General features: G+C 40.8%; 2 protein-coding genes across 7 annotated transcripts in view; one reads left to right on the top strand and one right to left on the bottom strand.

Moving 5' to 3' along the window:
* Positions 1-8,683, bottom strand: part of Saxo2 (stabilizer of axonemal microtubules 2) — a 21,477-nt gene extending 12,794 nt beyond the window's left edge. The window contains exons 1-2 of one of the 4 annotated variants that reach the window (XM_005381456.2): positions 8,553-8,683; positions 3,783-3,962 (exon numbers count right to left, since the gene is read on the bottom strand). In XM_005381456.2, coding sequence (XP_005381513.1) covers positions 3,783-3,962; positions 8,553-8,590 — 218 coding nt within the window. In that variant the 5' untranslated portion in view covers positions 8,591-8,683. The other 3 variants (XM_005381458.2, XM_005381455.2, XM_005381457.2) reach the window with 3 other exon arrangements.
* A 25-nt stretch (positions 8,684-8,708) lies between these two features.
* Positions 8,709-15,561, top strand: part of Eftud1 (elongation factor Tu GTP binding domain containing 1) — a 131,481-nt gene continuing 124,628 nt past the window's right edge. For 2 of the 3 annotated variants that reach the window (XM_013512538.1, XM_005381460.2), the window contains exons 1-3: positions 8,709-8,803; positions 9,408-9,517; positions 14,427-14,494. In XM_013512538.1, the coding sequence (XP_013367992.1) occupies positions 9,427-9,517; positions 14,427-14,494 (159 nt within the window). In that variant the 5' untranslated portion in view covers positions 8,709-8,803; positions 9,408-9,426. Of the gene's footprint in view, positions 8,804-8,836; positions 8,990-9,407; positions 9,518-14,426; positions 14,495-15,561 lie in introns of those variants that run through there. The other variant, XM_005381461.2, reaches the window with a different exon arrangement.

Below are 15,561 nucleotides of genomic sequence, written 5' to 3'. Positions count from 1 at the left end.
GGCCCTTGCCCCCCCCCCCCCCCCCCCCCCCCCCCGCTAGCCCTTTTTCAGTCCTCTTCACTCTGGTTTCCAGGAGTGTCACTCCCCCAGTGCAGCACTAAGGGTCACAGGGACTCCATGTCATTAAACACATCAGATCTCTCCAGTCCTCATCTTACTTGGCCTCTCCAGCAGTATCTGACATTATGTCCACACAATCGGTTTCCAGCAAATTCTCCCTTTCTGCCTTCCCTGTCACTTTTTGGTCTCCTGTGCAGCTTCATCCACTTCTACCCAACTGATATCTGTTCTATTCAACAGTTCCTCAAGACCTGAACTTACACACTCTTCTCTTAACCAATGTTTAGTCATGAGGACAACTCCTCTACCATGCAGCTTCAATTAGTACCTCTGCAGAAATGACTCAAATTTACATCTCAGCCTGAACCTCTTCTCTGAGCTCCATATTAGTACTTACAAAGCCCTTCAACACTCCACATGCTCCAACAAAAGTCACTTTCCCTGAAGAAACCTAGTCCTTTTGGTTCTTCCTTTTGGTAATGAACAGAATCATCTCAGCTCACAGTCAGAAACCTAACACTCACCCTCTAATGTCCTCCCAGCTGTTAATTTTGCCTCCTACACCTATCAAGTCTAATCACCTTTCTCCAACTCCACCACCATCACAGTATTCAACACTTTCCTAGTGGCTCATGTGAATCACTCTCCAATAGCTCCCTCAGTTCCCTAAGCTTGCCTCACAGATATTTACTGTATCTCATGTACCTCTCTTTCTCAAGAAGTGTGAGTTGTTCTTTGCTCTTTCCAAACACCAGCTATTAGGGAATAGGCTAAAATGCAACCCAAAAGCAGGGAAATTAGGGAGAGAAGTACAGAGAGAAAGGCTGGAAGTCTGCCTTGCTGGTTAGACTAGTTCAGTGTTAGAAGGTGCAACTATTTGTGGAGAAGCAGTGAATGCTGTCTTACTCATCTGAGATATGCTACAACAAGTGATATGTTCTGAACCCTCTTTCTCCTGTGCAGACTTTCCACTCAGTCTGGCAATTATGAAACTGTGCTAAAATTGTGATGCTAAAGGATCAAAAGTCTTGTACATGTTCAGGTATCAGCTCTTTACACAGTAATCTCTTCTAGTATTACAAGTATAGAATGATATCTATTCTTTGTTTGAACTATACATAAATTACCATGAATGAGTCAAGCAACAGTTCCAACTCATATGTTATGGTTCTTAAAAATTCTGGTAGTTTCTCAGTCAATACACAAAGAAAAGACCATCTCTTTCAAAGAGCTGACAATTTAAGAAATTGAGTGTTTGGTTTTTATAGCCATTTTGGTTTCTTTCTTTCTGTAAGAAAGACATGATAGTTAAACCTTATCAATTTTAACATTTACAGCTGGTTAAAGCCTTTATTCAGTACTGCAAATGAGAACATTTATTGCTATCTCCATCGTGAACCATTAGAGCATCTAGTAAGAAAGATGTTAAAGTGAAGGAAAAAGAGCAACCTTTCCCACTTGCTCTATCTTACCCAGTTGTTCAAAGTCATCATCTCATTTCCTATAAACTACATTAAGTTTGTTTATATGCTTTTTCGTAGCTATTTTTTCCACAAGACTATAAATATTAGTAGGGCAAAGCAACCAATGGTTTTATATTCAGTGTCACTGGCCAGGGGCAGGCTAGTGCCTGACCCATTGCAGTGAGTCCTGGGCAACAGTCAGCAACAGTGCAGATTCCTGGGACTTACTCCATCATCTACTCTTTTAGGGGACGCTCTGGGATCTGCAATGTTAGTGCTTAGAGACGTACTGAAGTCTTAAAACCATTCAAAACTGTGAATGAGTCACACACTCACAGAAGTAACTACAGTCACCAAAGCACAATTACTGCAAGTTGCCTGAAATGTTCAAAGTACTAGAATAAAAGTCTGAAAGTAACCACTTTTGCTATGTAAGTAGAATGAGCTCTATCCAATATGAAATGAAATGGCTAACACTAAAAGCAGCTATAGAACATTTTAAATACCCAAATTATATAAATATGACATATAAACTCCTTAAAATAATAGGATTCAACTTATATACCAATTCCTAAGATGGTACCTGAATATAGTGTATATATTAACATGTTCCCACCAGTTTGAACTACTGGTGGTGCATGCATGACTGTCCCATTGGGTGGGACAAGACCCTGGATGGGACAGTCACACATGCATGGCCTCATAGTGAACGTGTTAACAGTTTAAATAAAATAATGAATGAAAACAGTTAATCCACCAAATTCACAAAGGTACCGAGATAAACTAAAATTGGGTCCAAATGAAAAATTTAAAATTAAGAGGGCTTTTTCTCCATTACCCACTGAACAAATACTAGGTACCTACTCTGTGCTAGCAGGTGTTGCACTAGATATCTGTTAACAGAATATTGAGAAAACAATGGACATAGTACCTTCTGTTACAGAACACTGAAACTAATGATAAATAACATGAAGCTGTCTTGAGAACTTATGTGGAGGAATCTTCCCTAGCTAGAAAACTAGGTGAGGTATCAAGGAGCCTTTTCTAAGGGATGACTGGGTTTAAAGCTACAGACTGAATGGGTATTAACCTAGAAGAGGGAAGGAAAGTTCCAGAAAGGGAAAATAATACTGTTCCCCGAAAATAAGACTGGGCCTTATATTAATTTCTTGCTCCAAAAGACAAAATAGGGCTTATTTTCAGAAGAAGTCTTATTTTTCTCACATACAAAGGTCAATGTTCTGAATTATGAAGATTCATATTAGACACAACCACATCCTTGTGCATGCTACTCATGTGCTGTGTCTGTACTGATCGCTCATCCAATAGTGAGTCTTGACTCATCTGTTTACATAGGCATTTACTTCTCATCCAAAGACACCTGCTTGGGTATTTACAACTACTTAATTGGAATTTATGCTATTGTCAATAATTTGTTATTGTCAATTTATGTTAATGTTAATAATATTAATGTCAATAATATTTATTGATATTTAATTACATATTATTTTACAATACATCTGTTCTGTGTTGCACTGGACATACTAAGTGTGTCCACCTGGTTGACAATCTTAACTGGGACTTGTTTTGGGGTAGGGCTTATGTTACGAGCATCTGGGAAAATGTTAAGGTTTACTTTCTGGTTAGGTCTTATTTTCAGGGAAATATGGTACCTAGAAGGAAGTAAGGCAAGGGAAACCTGGCACTTTAGGAAATGAAAAATGGTCTATGAGATGGAAGCATGAAAGAGTGACAGAAAACAATCCAGAGAAGCAAACAGGGAGTAACTGTTTACCACATGGGGGCAAAGATGTGTGTCCAGTTAAATACAACAAGCAAGCTGAAGGGTATTTTAAATAGGGATCTGACAGGATTAGATTGGCAGTTGATAAAGTCTGTCTTAGTAGGTTAAATTATTGCACACAAATCAGAGATGGAAAAACTAGAAGCAAATGCCAGACATGACAAACTGGAAGTCACTGCATTCCTCTAAGTGGTTGTCACAGTGAAAGAATAAAAAAATGAGATATTTTAGGGGATCAAAATATCAGTATGGCTTTTCCCCTTTTTTCTTCTCATTCATGAGCCTAAATTCTCATCTTTCTTTTTCTCAAGTTGGGACTTAACTACAGTAGTTCCTTGCTTCTTGGATTGGTTCAATGTAAATCAATTAGTTAAACAGAAATAGGTAGAAAATTTTATTGTGATAAGAAGAGTTGGGAAAAAAATAAGGAAAGCAAACAGTTGCTGAATATTTACTTAAATGTAGTTATTCCTTCCATTTTACCACAACATGCTCGAATTTCTTGCTTGGGTTTAAGGCTCTGTGGTGGAGGAACGTTGCCATATGTGGGATATTTTTCCGAATATTCAGTTGTGGGCCAAAACACGCCAGAACTTTCATAAATCCTTGTGGTTCCATGTGGACAATGATGTCGCCTGTGCAAACAAACAGAGTGAAAGATTATTTTGTCTTAGAAAAAATTTTGTGAGGTTATTGCATTTTAACCAGAGAATGTCTAAACCTTAGAGTAGCTTTACTAGAAGACTGTTTCCTCTAGAGGGATGTTTACAAAAGAATGAACAAACTAGTGGATACTTGTGTGGCAGAAACAGGTGTTACTCTTATAATAAGTTAGGATTTCATTATGGTACACACCATGGAAAAGCTTGCACCTGAATTTCCTAGACTCCTGCCAGACAGGTTAAACATGAAACTTAGGCATCACCCATTCTGCACTGATATGACCCTTCACACTGAGCTACATGGGTGACAGGGTATGTGCCCTGTCTGCTGAATTGTGGGACAAGCACAGTGAGTTTGCAGTCAGGCAGTGTCCCGCTTTGCAAGGCGATTCCCTGACTTGGCAGAGACGAGTTACCTGGGGCTGACAGCTCTGTTGCAGTCTTCTGTTGTGGCAGAGGTAGTAGTTCCCTTCCCAGTCCGGTTCTATGGTGAGATCTTGGGGGTATTTTTTCTGGGAGCTTATTTTGAATAGCTTGGGCATTTTTTCTGGAGGCTTATTTTCAGTTCTTCCAAGTGAGTTTTATATAGATTCTTTATACTGTAAACATTGTTTTTGCATAAACTTACCAGTGTGTATTGTATTGTCCAAAACTAAGAACCCTGATACAGCACTGTGCCACATAAGGAACGACGTTGTGATGACTGACAAACCACATACATGATGATGTTCTCCTAAGATCACATTGCCCAGTGATGTCACAGTTGTCTTAATTTGCATAAGTACATTCTATGATGTTCACACAAGGACTAAATCACCTATTGATGCATTTTTCAAGATGTATTCTCATCCTTAAGTAACACAGGACTGAACAGCACATAAGCAGCTCCTGAAGGGAATGAAGGTAACCTTTGTGCATGGCTGCTATAAGATGCAAAGATTGTAAATAGTAAAAAACATGAGTTGGAGAACACCATGTACAGTGTGTGCTCTCCATTTTTTTAAAAATAAAAAGCAGTATGAGTAACACAAGTCTTAAGGAACATTTGTTATCTTTGATGGAAAAGATTACGAGGTATTTTCGTTATATACATTTCAATCTAACAAAAGAGATAAAACTTCAAAAACGATGCAACAAAAATCCCAAACGAATTCATAGTATTTGGAAATAGAACAGTTAATTGAAATGAACACAGTTAATGCTTACAATTATTTATGTTCTGATCAATTTTGCACGCTTGTGTCTGATGGTCTGAGCAAGTGATTTGCAGGTAGCAATATGCACTGGAATTACAATGGTGAACTCCTACCATCTTGTCCAGTGATACTCTGTATTATCTCTAACGTTTTATCAAAGAATTATTTTCTTACTCTCTTTAATGGTTTGAGCAATCTTTCATTCTTACATCTGGTAAGTCTGAGCAATGTACCTGAGGATAGTGACATGTAATGTAACAACCACTATTGATGCGTATTATTTTGTCTGTAGACCCTGTATCACTTTGAATATTCTTGCTCTGATTTATTTATGTTTGTGATACTGGTATGCTGCTACTGTTCTGTTTTTTTTTTTTTTTTTTGCTTGTTTGTTTCTCATTTACTATTCTCTTTAAAATAAAAAAAAAAAAAAGAAATATAACATCAGGTTCTTGGACCTGATACACTTGGAGACTCCAGCTGTGTGGTGAGGGCTAACAACACAAGCCAGCTGAAGCTGAAACTGGAGAAAATGCATGTGCTCTGTGGATGAGTCTGAACCAACGAGTGTGACTAAACCCAGTGAATACCCAGGAAGAAAATGAGAGAAGTGTTTCTTTGCTTGGGGCCGCCGGACAGTGTGAAGACTTGTAGTACAGGGGAGAGTGAAGAAGTGGTGTCACAGGTATTTAAGAAACCCTGAAGTCAGGAGAGTCAGGGATTCAGGAATATCAGCTGCAAACGGAGGCTGTGGGAAGCACTGAATTGGGTCAGTGCCTAACAGGGTCCAAGACTTGTGAGAGTTAGGAGCAGGGTACACAGGGTGTGCACACAGAGATTCTGAGAGAGGTACACTGAGTTACAAGAGCCAAGTCAAAGTTTGAGGATTTGTCATTGTTTTTATTTTCCATGAAAACAATACATTCAGATTGTAATGAACTAGTGTGAAAAATTATAAAGAACAGCAAAACTTTCTAGCCCGACACTTCCAATCCTCAGAAGAAACGTCTTTATTATTTCTGGTTTTTTTGTTTTCCTGGAGGCCACACCTGTAACACTCCTTTGAATACCTAGATTTATTGGCTTAAATTCCTAACTTTGCAAATATTAACACAAAGATAGAGACTTAGTTAATTTACATCACTCACATTCACTTCCTACTACCATGCGGCCATGCATTCAGTCATCAAGTATTTAATAAAGAACAACTAGCCAAAGCTGTTGAGGACAGTATTAAGAAAAGGTAAAATATTCTGTGTTCTCTTTAACTTTAAAGTCAGGTCGGGGGTAGGGTGGAGCCAATTACAAAATAAATTGGAAAAACACATAGTAATACATCCTATGTGCAATACATAAAAATGGAACAAAGTAGTGGGATAGAGTGTAAGGTGAGGCAGAGAGGTTGCCATTTTCCATAATATTTTATGTGAATAAATACCTGAATGACAGTGTCTTTCATTACACCTGAGCCTTACTTTTTTCTAACATCTCCAAACTTTTCTCCTCAACATGAAAGAACACCATCACAGTTTAATTCACATAAAAGACCATAGACACATGGTAGAAAGTAATATATTACAGATACAGGCATGATTGCTTGGACTTTATCCTTTGAGCTAGTTTCATAATGTGGAGAGAAAAAAAGAGATCCTTTGCCAGTAAACTGATAAAGTAGCAGAAGTAGATCAACATTTCCCTAAAGAGGTTATTTTTGTTTGTTTTTAAACCAGGACTTTTGCACTGAGCATCTTTCCTCAGCATATTTCTTATTTATTTATTCTGAGACATAGTCTCACTAAGTCACTAAATTGTTCAGGCTGGGCTCAAATTAGAAATTCTCATGTCTCAGTTTCCAAGAGCACTGGGATTATAGGCACAGCCTACGAGGCCTAGCTCTGTGTGGCTCTTTGAATGCAAGCACATAGTCAGAACTTTTATATTCCCTTGTAGGGATATTGCCAGGACAGGGAAGAAAAACTGTCTGAGGCCATCAACTTCTGTCATCTCTAAAACAATTCGTGGAAGAGATGAAATCAGGTGTCCCTAATAGGAGATGAAATACAGTTAGCTGTCTTTCAGTGTCACAAGAGGAAAATGATGGTGTTGGGACAAATGCAAAGAAGGTATCTCTCCTCCCGAACCCTATCAAGAGCGGGTAACAGATGAAGAGAAAGGGTTGTTGGAAGGGTGGGGAATCTGCTCCAATCCATGTCACCATCCCAGGAGACGGCCAGATCTCAAAGACTTGGCTGAGTGGGTCCCTGCAACCACAGCTTCTAGCTTGATCAGAGATTCTTGTACACAAGCACAAGTATTAGAGGCCCCGCTCTTGAAGCAAGCACATAAATTTCGGCAAGCGACTTTTCAGTGAATGCCATGAAGTGTTCAAACCCCAAGTAATTCCTCTTACATCAGCAATGACTCAGCTTCTTGAATCACTGAACTGCCTGGAGAAAGGGGAATGAAGATGGAATTGCCTGGGTTGGAAAGGAATTTAGATTGAATATAAATTAAGATTAGAAAAAAAAGATTTTTTGGGGGGCTGGGGATTTAGCTCAGCGGCAAAGCACCTGCCTGGCAAGCGCAAGGTCGTGAGTTCGGTTCCTGGTACCGGAGAAAAAAACCAAAACCAAAAAAAACAAAAAACAAAAAACAAATTTTTTTTCTTGTACACTAGAGTTTAAAAACTTATACCTGAAAAGTTAATCTTTGAACCTATATCTAATTACAAACTGTGTTTATTATAAATATGACAGAAAACCTGCTTTCCATCAGCGTGCAGATGTTTTTCCTTTGAAGATTACAAAACGAAGGGACTGGCACATTCACATGTACTTAGCAAGTAATCTAATCCATGCGTCAACAGTTAAGCTGAGGGAGGGGACATCTGTGTTTACAGGTGGTGGAAGGTTGTTAGGCAGCGCTCATGGACCAACTCGGGGTTTCATAGTGAGGACTGCTGCCTTTCCTGTTGGGCAAATCCTAAAGGAGCACCGTCTGGCCTGGAGGATGAAAAGCTGGAGATGGAAGAAAGTAAGATGGGTTGCAATCTAGTGACCTGTGCGCTGTTCTTTAATGTTATTTTTGTTATATGGTACACATACTCCCAGCAGAACCAGACCTCTCCCCCACTAACCAGCCTCCCACATCGGTCCCTTGCTCACACCTATTATTCACCTGGCCCAGATGGTATTTTAGTTTACATCCCTGGACAGGAATTTCAGGGACCACAAAGAAGTGCTCTGTCCGGTAGCCGCGGAGTGCGGAGAGATCCACCAATAGCGGGTCCGGATAGGCGGGGGCGTCGCTGTGCCCTCATACCTGCGGGTCCCGGGGCCACCCGAGCCTGCACCCGGCCGCGTCTTACCCACAGGTGCAGATCTGACACAGACACCGGCTCCTCATGCTCGCGGCTCCCAGCTCTTCCTCTTTCCCTTCTCTGTTTCCAGGACGCGGACGTTGTCAAGGTGATCGCGGGATCCGGGAGAAAGACGCAGCACCCACTTCCGGCGGCGTGCCCGGCGTGCGTGGGTCAAAGGTCGCGTCTGGCCCCGCCCCTCGCGCGCCGGCGGCCCGGACGCGAGAGCTGTGGAGGCTGCAAGGAGCGTGGGGGAACCGGTGGGTGAGGGCGGGGACGAGCTGGGTGGGGTCTGGGTCGGGTCTACAGCCCCGGGCTCTCGGGGCGATCCGGAGTCCGCAGAGAAAGCATCCGGGGACCCGCGGAGATGGCGGGAGTGTGGTGCTGAGGTGCTTCCCTTTTCCTTGGGAAGCCGGGACGCCCGGCGGCGCACCTGTTCGTCCTCAGTACGTGACCCAGAACTTTACAGGGTTCTCCGGGCGGTCCTAAAGCCGAGCGCTCACTTCCAGTGGCAGCGTGCCGAAGAGTAGGCGAGGGACTCGGGGACAGGTGACAGAGGGGCCGGGAGGGACATGGGCATCTTTTCTGCCCCCTTCCTGCCACAGTCCTGGGTCGTCACGGCCTGGACAAGGTGACCGGATGTCCCCGCGCCCTGCGTGACCCGGAAGGGCGCGCAACTCCTTGGGTACTTTCTTGATCCCTTAACTTTGAGCCGGACCTGGGACTGAGCCTGGATTGGTATATTCCATCGGGAAACGTACCTGAGCTTCTTCAAGGGATCTGAGCATCAGTTCCGAGTGTTTCACTTTCTTTTGCTCCAACTTTTAGCTCTTGTTTCATTCGTAACGCATGTTTAATTTCCAGTCCCGGCAAGTGAGTAACCATGGTGCTCAATAGTTTGGATAAAATGATTGAACTCCAGAAGAACACTGTCAACATCAGGAACATCTGTGTCTTGGCTCACGTTGACCATGGTAAGAATATTTTTAAAATGGCTTGTTCTCATTAATAAAGGAGGCTTGTCTCTACATGTTTCAGTGGATGACGCTGTAAGCATTTGAGAGTGATGCTTGCTAAGAAGCAAGTCATTTCTTTTAAAACATTTTTGTGATGTCAGAAGTATGCTGTAAATGCACACATGTGCAGTAAATGCAGTTAACTAGTGATTAGTGTTCTGTGTAGGCTGTTACATGGTTTTTAAGTGGAATGAAGCAGAGCAAATTGAGATAGATATGTGAGAGAAAAGACTAGAGGTGAGGAGGACTAGAGAATTGGAAAGTTAAGGATGGGTTAAGAAAAAGCTTCACAGTATAATTGATATCACATAGGTACTCGCAAGTGGCAGTGTATTTGCAGGAGAAGGAGGTACATGTGGCTGAAGCAGTAAGGCCAGGGATAGCAGTCAGGCCATGGTGCATGTGTTTTCAAACAGATACTGCTGTAACACCCTATCACTGCGTCATGCTAAGCTTGCTTTTTGTTTCAAACTCCTTCTGAGTTCTGGTAGCCACAGCAAAGTGGAATGGGCATGCAAAAGAAAACTTACCTTGAGGGGAGGGAGCAGTAGGGAGAGGTGAAGAGGCAGGTTTGTCCTCCACTGGACAGTAGGATAAGGGTAAATGCTCCAGCTGACAACCTCAATTCACAACTCCATTTTCAAATTACTTTGTCTTTTTGAGCTTAAGTATATATACAGCATGAGTAAAGTAGGATGAAAATTATACCTAACAGCAGCAGTGGTGGATCTGTGGCACATATGCGACAGCAGGCTGTTTGTTATCATTGTATACTCTAAGAGGTTTGCCATCACTGCCTTATAGGATATGAAGATTAAATGTAATGATAATGAGAATCCCTTGGCCGGAAGGTAAATAATTCATAATTTTCACTTCTATTAGGTTGTAGGGAGCCATTCAGAGAGAAAATAAAGTGCGTGTGATATAATGAAACAGATTAGACCTATAAAGGTGCTTAAGATGGATTAAAAGGTGCGAAGTAGTTAGGTGGCTCTTGTCATTGATACAAGAGCTGGAGTCTGACAGCTGAGCAAAAATGGGTCACTTTATAGGTGAGGTTAACTAAGAATGAGTTTTATACCAATCCAGTGACTGAACTGTTCTCTATGAACTTTTATAATTAATTATGCTACACACATTTTGATGGTATGAAATAAGATTTTCTCTTTGCTTTGTGAATTAACGTGTTTATGATGAGGCCTATATGCTAACTGTTCATCAGACGGCTTGTACCACCTAATGGGACTGTCACATGCCACCGGATAGTCCAGTGGTTCAAGCCAGCAGGAAGTTGTTAAATTATGGGGAAAGTCACTGCTGTGTATATGTACATTACAGATTACTTTAAATTTACTTGTTAAAATTAAGTCAAACTGGTACTGCCATACAAAAACTATGATTCATTGTATTTAATCAATAGCTATTGAAAGGCTACTGTTATAGTTTGTGTCTAGATGTCTCTGCAAAAAAGCCTCATGCAGTCATAGGTGGGACTTGTCACAGGTGGCTGAATCTAGAGTATGTGATACTGGGATTGATTCATAGTGCAATGCTAAGATTAGGGTATGAGCGCTACCCACCCTAAGGGCATATAGCTTGGATAAGATGTAAGGGACAAAAAGAGGTTTGTCCCATGCCACTTGTTTGTTTTTGCTGTCTTCTGCCTGCCATGAATTGTTTCTCGTCTGTGATACCCCTCTCCCATGCTACCTTGTCATGGAGCCAGTCAACAGTGAACTGCAACCTCAATAAACTGTGAGCTAAATAAAGCTATCCTCCTTGAACTTCGGGTGTTTTATCTCAACAAGGAGAAAAGTAACTAAAACAGAAGTTGGTACTGAAGAAGTGAGGTCCTTGCTGTGACTATACCTGACCATGTGACTATACCTGGGAATGGCTTGTGAGAGGAATTTGGAAAGTTCAGAGATGCTTGCTGCAAAAGCAGCCCTGGAATGCCTTAAGTTGTACTTGATGGGGGATTCTGGTCAAAACTCAGAAGACCAGAATGCTGATAGAAAGTCTGCTGGTAAAGACCATGCTCCAGAGGTTTCTGCTGGGAAGAGGGACTGCACTGGCTGTTGGACTCCAGATGGTGTATGTTATGCCTTGGCAAGAAGTTTGTCTGGATTTGCTCACATCCAGAGACTGCCTAAGACTGAGATTAAGGGCACCAGACTAATTAATATAGCAGAAGCAATTTGAAGGCAGTCTTATGTTGAGGCCATGGCATGACCACTGTTGGGGGCTTTTAGCAAGATTTATGTTGAGAATCAAGTGCAAAGAGCCCAGAAGAATGACTTAAAACATTTTCAGTTTGGGCAGAAAGGAAGCTTCATTTAGCAATGCTGTAGACTGCAAAGGTAGAGAGAGAACGTGGTTGCAGAGAAGGAACAAGACAATGGAAAAGACGGCCCAAGGACATCACAAAAAACAGCTGAATTCCAGCCTTTGTAGCCTCAAATTGCAAATGTGAAAAAATTTGCTTTGTGAAGAGAGCTCTAGAGCAACATGTTCCGGAATGGCAGCAGCCTAGAGAATTTGTTACTCAGGATTGGATTCAGATTGCTCAGTGATCCAGGCACTGAACCCCTGTACCCAAGAGAGAGGGAAGCCTGGCTACTGCTCCAGCTAGTAGCAGACCTTGGCTTCATCCATGTGGTGCTGATTTTAGGTGCATACAGAATGCAAGAGTTGTGGGATCAAGAAGGCTCCCATACAGATTTCAGAAGGCCTGGGAGGCTAGGCAGTGTGCCCCTGAGAAGGCATTGTGTGAAGCTGTGAGTATGAAGCTGAAGGTGCAGTGGAGACCCCAAAAGTTTGAAGAAGGCAGGAATGTGGATCATTTGAGGAAAATGGCAAGGAGGGAGAAGAGCAGGCCCAAGAGAGAAGCCATGGGCACTACAACCACCAGAAATGTTTGGATGGAGCCACCCAAGGCCTTGGGAGTTCACATCTTGCCACAAATTGCCTCAGATACCGGACGTGGAACTATAGAACTTAATGTTTGCCCTGCTGGATTTTGGACTTGCTTTGGTCCCATTCCTGTGATCCTTGTATTTGTACCTTTCTTGTGCTATTGTATGTTGGAAGTGTTTAATTTTCTTTGTACAGGGCCTCAGAGCTAAGATTTTGCCTTGAATCTCAGAGGAGACTTTGTACTTGGACTTGTTGGCAGTGTTGAAACTGTTAGGACTTTGGCAACTCTTAGAGATGAGCTGAATGCCTTTTGCATAAAGTGATGTGCATGAGTCTTTGGGGGGCTAGGGATAGAATATTATGGCTGTGTCTAGATGTTACCTCAAAGCCTCATGCAGTCATAGGTGGGGCTTTTCAGAGGTGCTGGTTCTGGAGTGTGTGACACTGGGATTGATTCATGGTGCAATACTGGGATTAAGCGCACTAGAATTAAGAGTATGAGTGCTACCCACTCTAAGTATAGTAGTTTTGATAAGATGTCAGGGACAGAAAAAGGCTTGTTGCTTGTCACTTTTTTTGCTATCTTCTGCCTGCTATGAACTATTTCTCCTCTGCAGTGCCCCTCTTCCATGCCACTGTGCCTTTGAGCTAGCCAACTATCAACTGAAACCTCTACAAACTATGAGCTAAATAAACCTTTCCTTCAACTTTGGTTGTCACGTATTTTGTCTTGGCATTGAGAAAAGTAACTAAGAGCATTGTTCTGATTCTAGAGATATGGTCATGAATAGGGTAATGTCTACCTTTTTGTTTCTGTGGTGAGTATATTTTTCTATAATAGAATGAAGTCTATTTTATTGGGTAACAGGAAAGTGTTGCTCTAGGATTACATGCTAACATGATATTCACATGGCAAACATATAACACATTATTAAAGATCTCCAATTCTCCCACTGATTGATCTCTGGTTTAAACGATTACACAGATTAACTTTGCTACACATTGCTTTGCTAAAGTTCCTAGAGTGCAGTAAGTACTTAAAGAAAAATCCCTCCTTTTGTTAGAGCAGTCCACCTACAGTAATTATGTATACTTATGTCATTTTTAGATAAAGTTACCTGGTTGTACCTCTTGAAATTGTGTGGACCTTAGTGGTAGTCTAATAAAAGTAATGTACAGGTGGAATGTACAAAGACTTTATTATAAAGTGGAGTGTAGGGTTAGGTTTGGATATGAAGTTGCATTGGAGGCCACAGTATAGCTAATGCCCTCTTCAAATTGTGTTTTAAATAGTAGAAGATAGGGGTGAATTTCCTTACTAAATAGTATTAATTAACAGTTTAACTGGAAAATTACAGGTAAGTTTATTCATGGGGAAATATAGAAAACACTGTGTTTTACCCAGTATACCTTTCAGAGACAAAAGTCATTCCTTTCCTTTTGTCATTCTGAGCTATCAGGGGCTTAAGTTTATAAACCTGGTCACTAGTATAGCTATGGGATGGTTGGTAATAATAATTGTGGTAAATGTGACCAACTTCTTATAGGACAGATGAGTCAGAAGTGGACCGTTTTGGTTGGCATGGTGATGTGTCTCATTAGTTAAAAGTCTGTGCACATCATTTAAAGTCTGCCTCAATTTAAGAGAATTGTTGTGCTGAAAAAAGTTGCCTGCTAACTTTCCAGGTGAGTAGATGAAATCTCCAGGGAGGCTAGGTTTCAGCACAATAGAGTGTCAGCATTTATGACCTCCCAGGAGGTATTCTGTTCAGAAATCTATCAGACTCTTAAAATATCTCTTTTTTTTTTTCTGGTGGCACCTGGTGTAGCTAAATAAGAAATCTTCATGCAACCAAATTTTTTGAGCAGACATAAATCTGTAGGTGCAGTCTTTCCTCTGACTCCCTTTTTTTAAAAAAAGCATAGATTCTAATTAATGTTATTTTGACAGGAAAAACTACTCTTGCTGATTGTCTCATATCTAGTAATGGAATCATCTCCAGCCGTCTTGCAGGCAAGGTATGTTATATTTGATTAATACTTGTTACATTTCAGTATTATCTATTTACAAAGTCATGACTTACTTTGTTGTTTAGTGGTCTAAACAGTATAAAACATAGTTCTTACACCGGGCATGGTGGCACATGTCTTTAATCCCTGCACTTTGGGAGACAGAGGCAGCAACATCACAAGTTCATGTCTAGCTTGGACTATTTATCAAGGCCCTATCTCAAAAAAATGTTTTAGAAATGATTTTTTTTTTTTTTAAAAGGCTAGAATGTAGCTCAGTGTGAAGGCCTTGGGATCTATCCCCAGTGCCACAAACAGCAACAACAACCAAACATAGTTACATAGTTCCTGCTTTTAAGCAGCTGTTGATCCATTAAACAAGATAAATAGCCATTTAAAAGTTACTGCTCTATTGCCTTATATGAATACTGTATTTTATAAGTGCAAAAGAGTTGTTGCATTAAATGAAATGATAATTGTGGAAGAGTTTACAAAGAAATGTTCTTCATAGGTAAATGAGTTGGCTGATTTAAGAAAACAGAGGTCATCAAGTGGTAGAAGATAACATGTGAAGTGTAATTTGTTTGTTGTACCTGATTTGAGTGAGGGTTTGCTTAGAGATTAGTGGGAAAGAAAATGATTACAAAAGACTTTGAAAACTATCCTAGGTGTCCTCAGTACCAGAGGAAGTCTTCAGCTTGTGGATCATGATATGAAACAGTGTTTTAGGAAATGAAAGAAATTTTTTGTTTTTAGCTGTGAAAGGGCTTGGAATAACTGAGTTGGTAGTATAAAAATTTTAAAAAAAATTTTTTTTTTTCTCGTTAGTGAATTCAGGATATAAATAACAGGATTTACCAGGTAATTGGGAGTGTAGAGATGAGCAGATAAAGGTGTAAAATTCAGTCATCAAAGTAGATCCAGGAAGATTAAAGGTAGAATATGGTGCTTGAAGCTAGTTATCTGAGGAATAAATTTAATAACTGAGAAATTCCACTCATAGATCGTTTATGTACAAGAGATATACTCCTGTTTATATCATCTCAGTTACAGTTACAGGAAAGAAGAGTCAGTCC

Source organism: Chinchilla lanigera, unplaced genomic scaffold, assembly GCF_000276665.1.
Source record: "Chinchilla lanigera isolate Chin_1 unplaced genomic scaffold, ChiLan1.0 scaffold00015, whole genome shotgun sequence".
NCBI lineage: Eukaryota > Metazoa > Chordata > Mammalia > Rodentia > Chinchillidae > Chinchilla > Chinchilla lanigera.
Note: the sequence above shows the minus strand (reverse complement) of the source record. Positions and strands in the feature narration are given on the sequence as shown.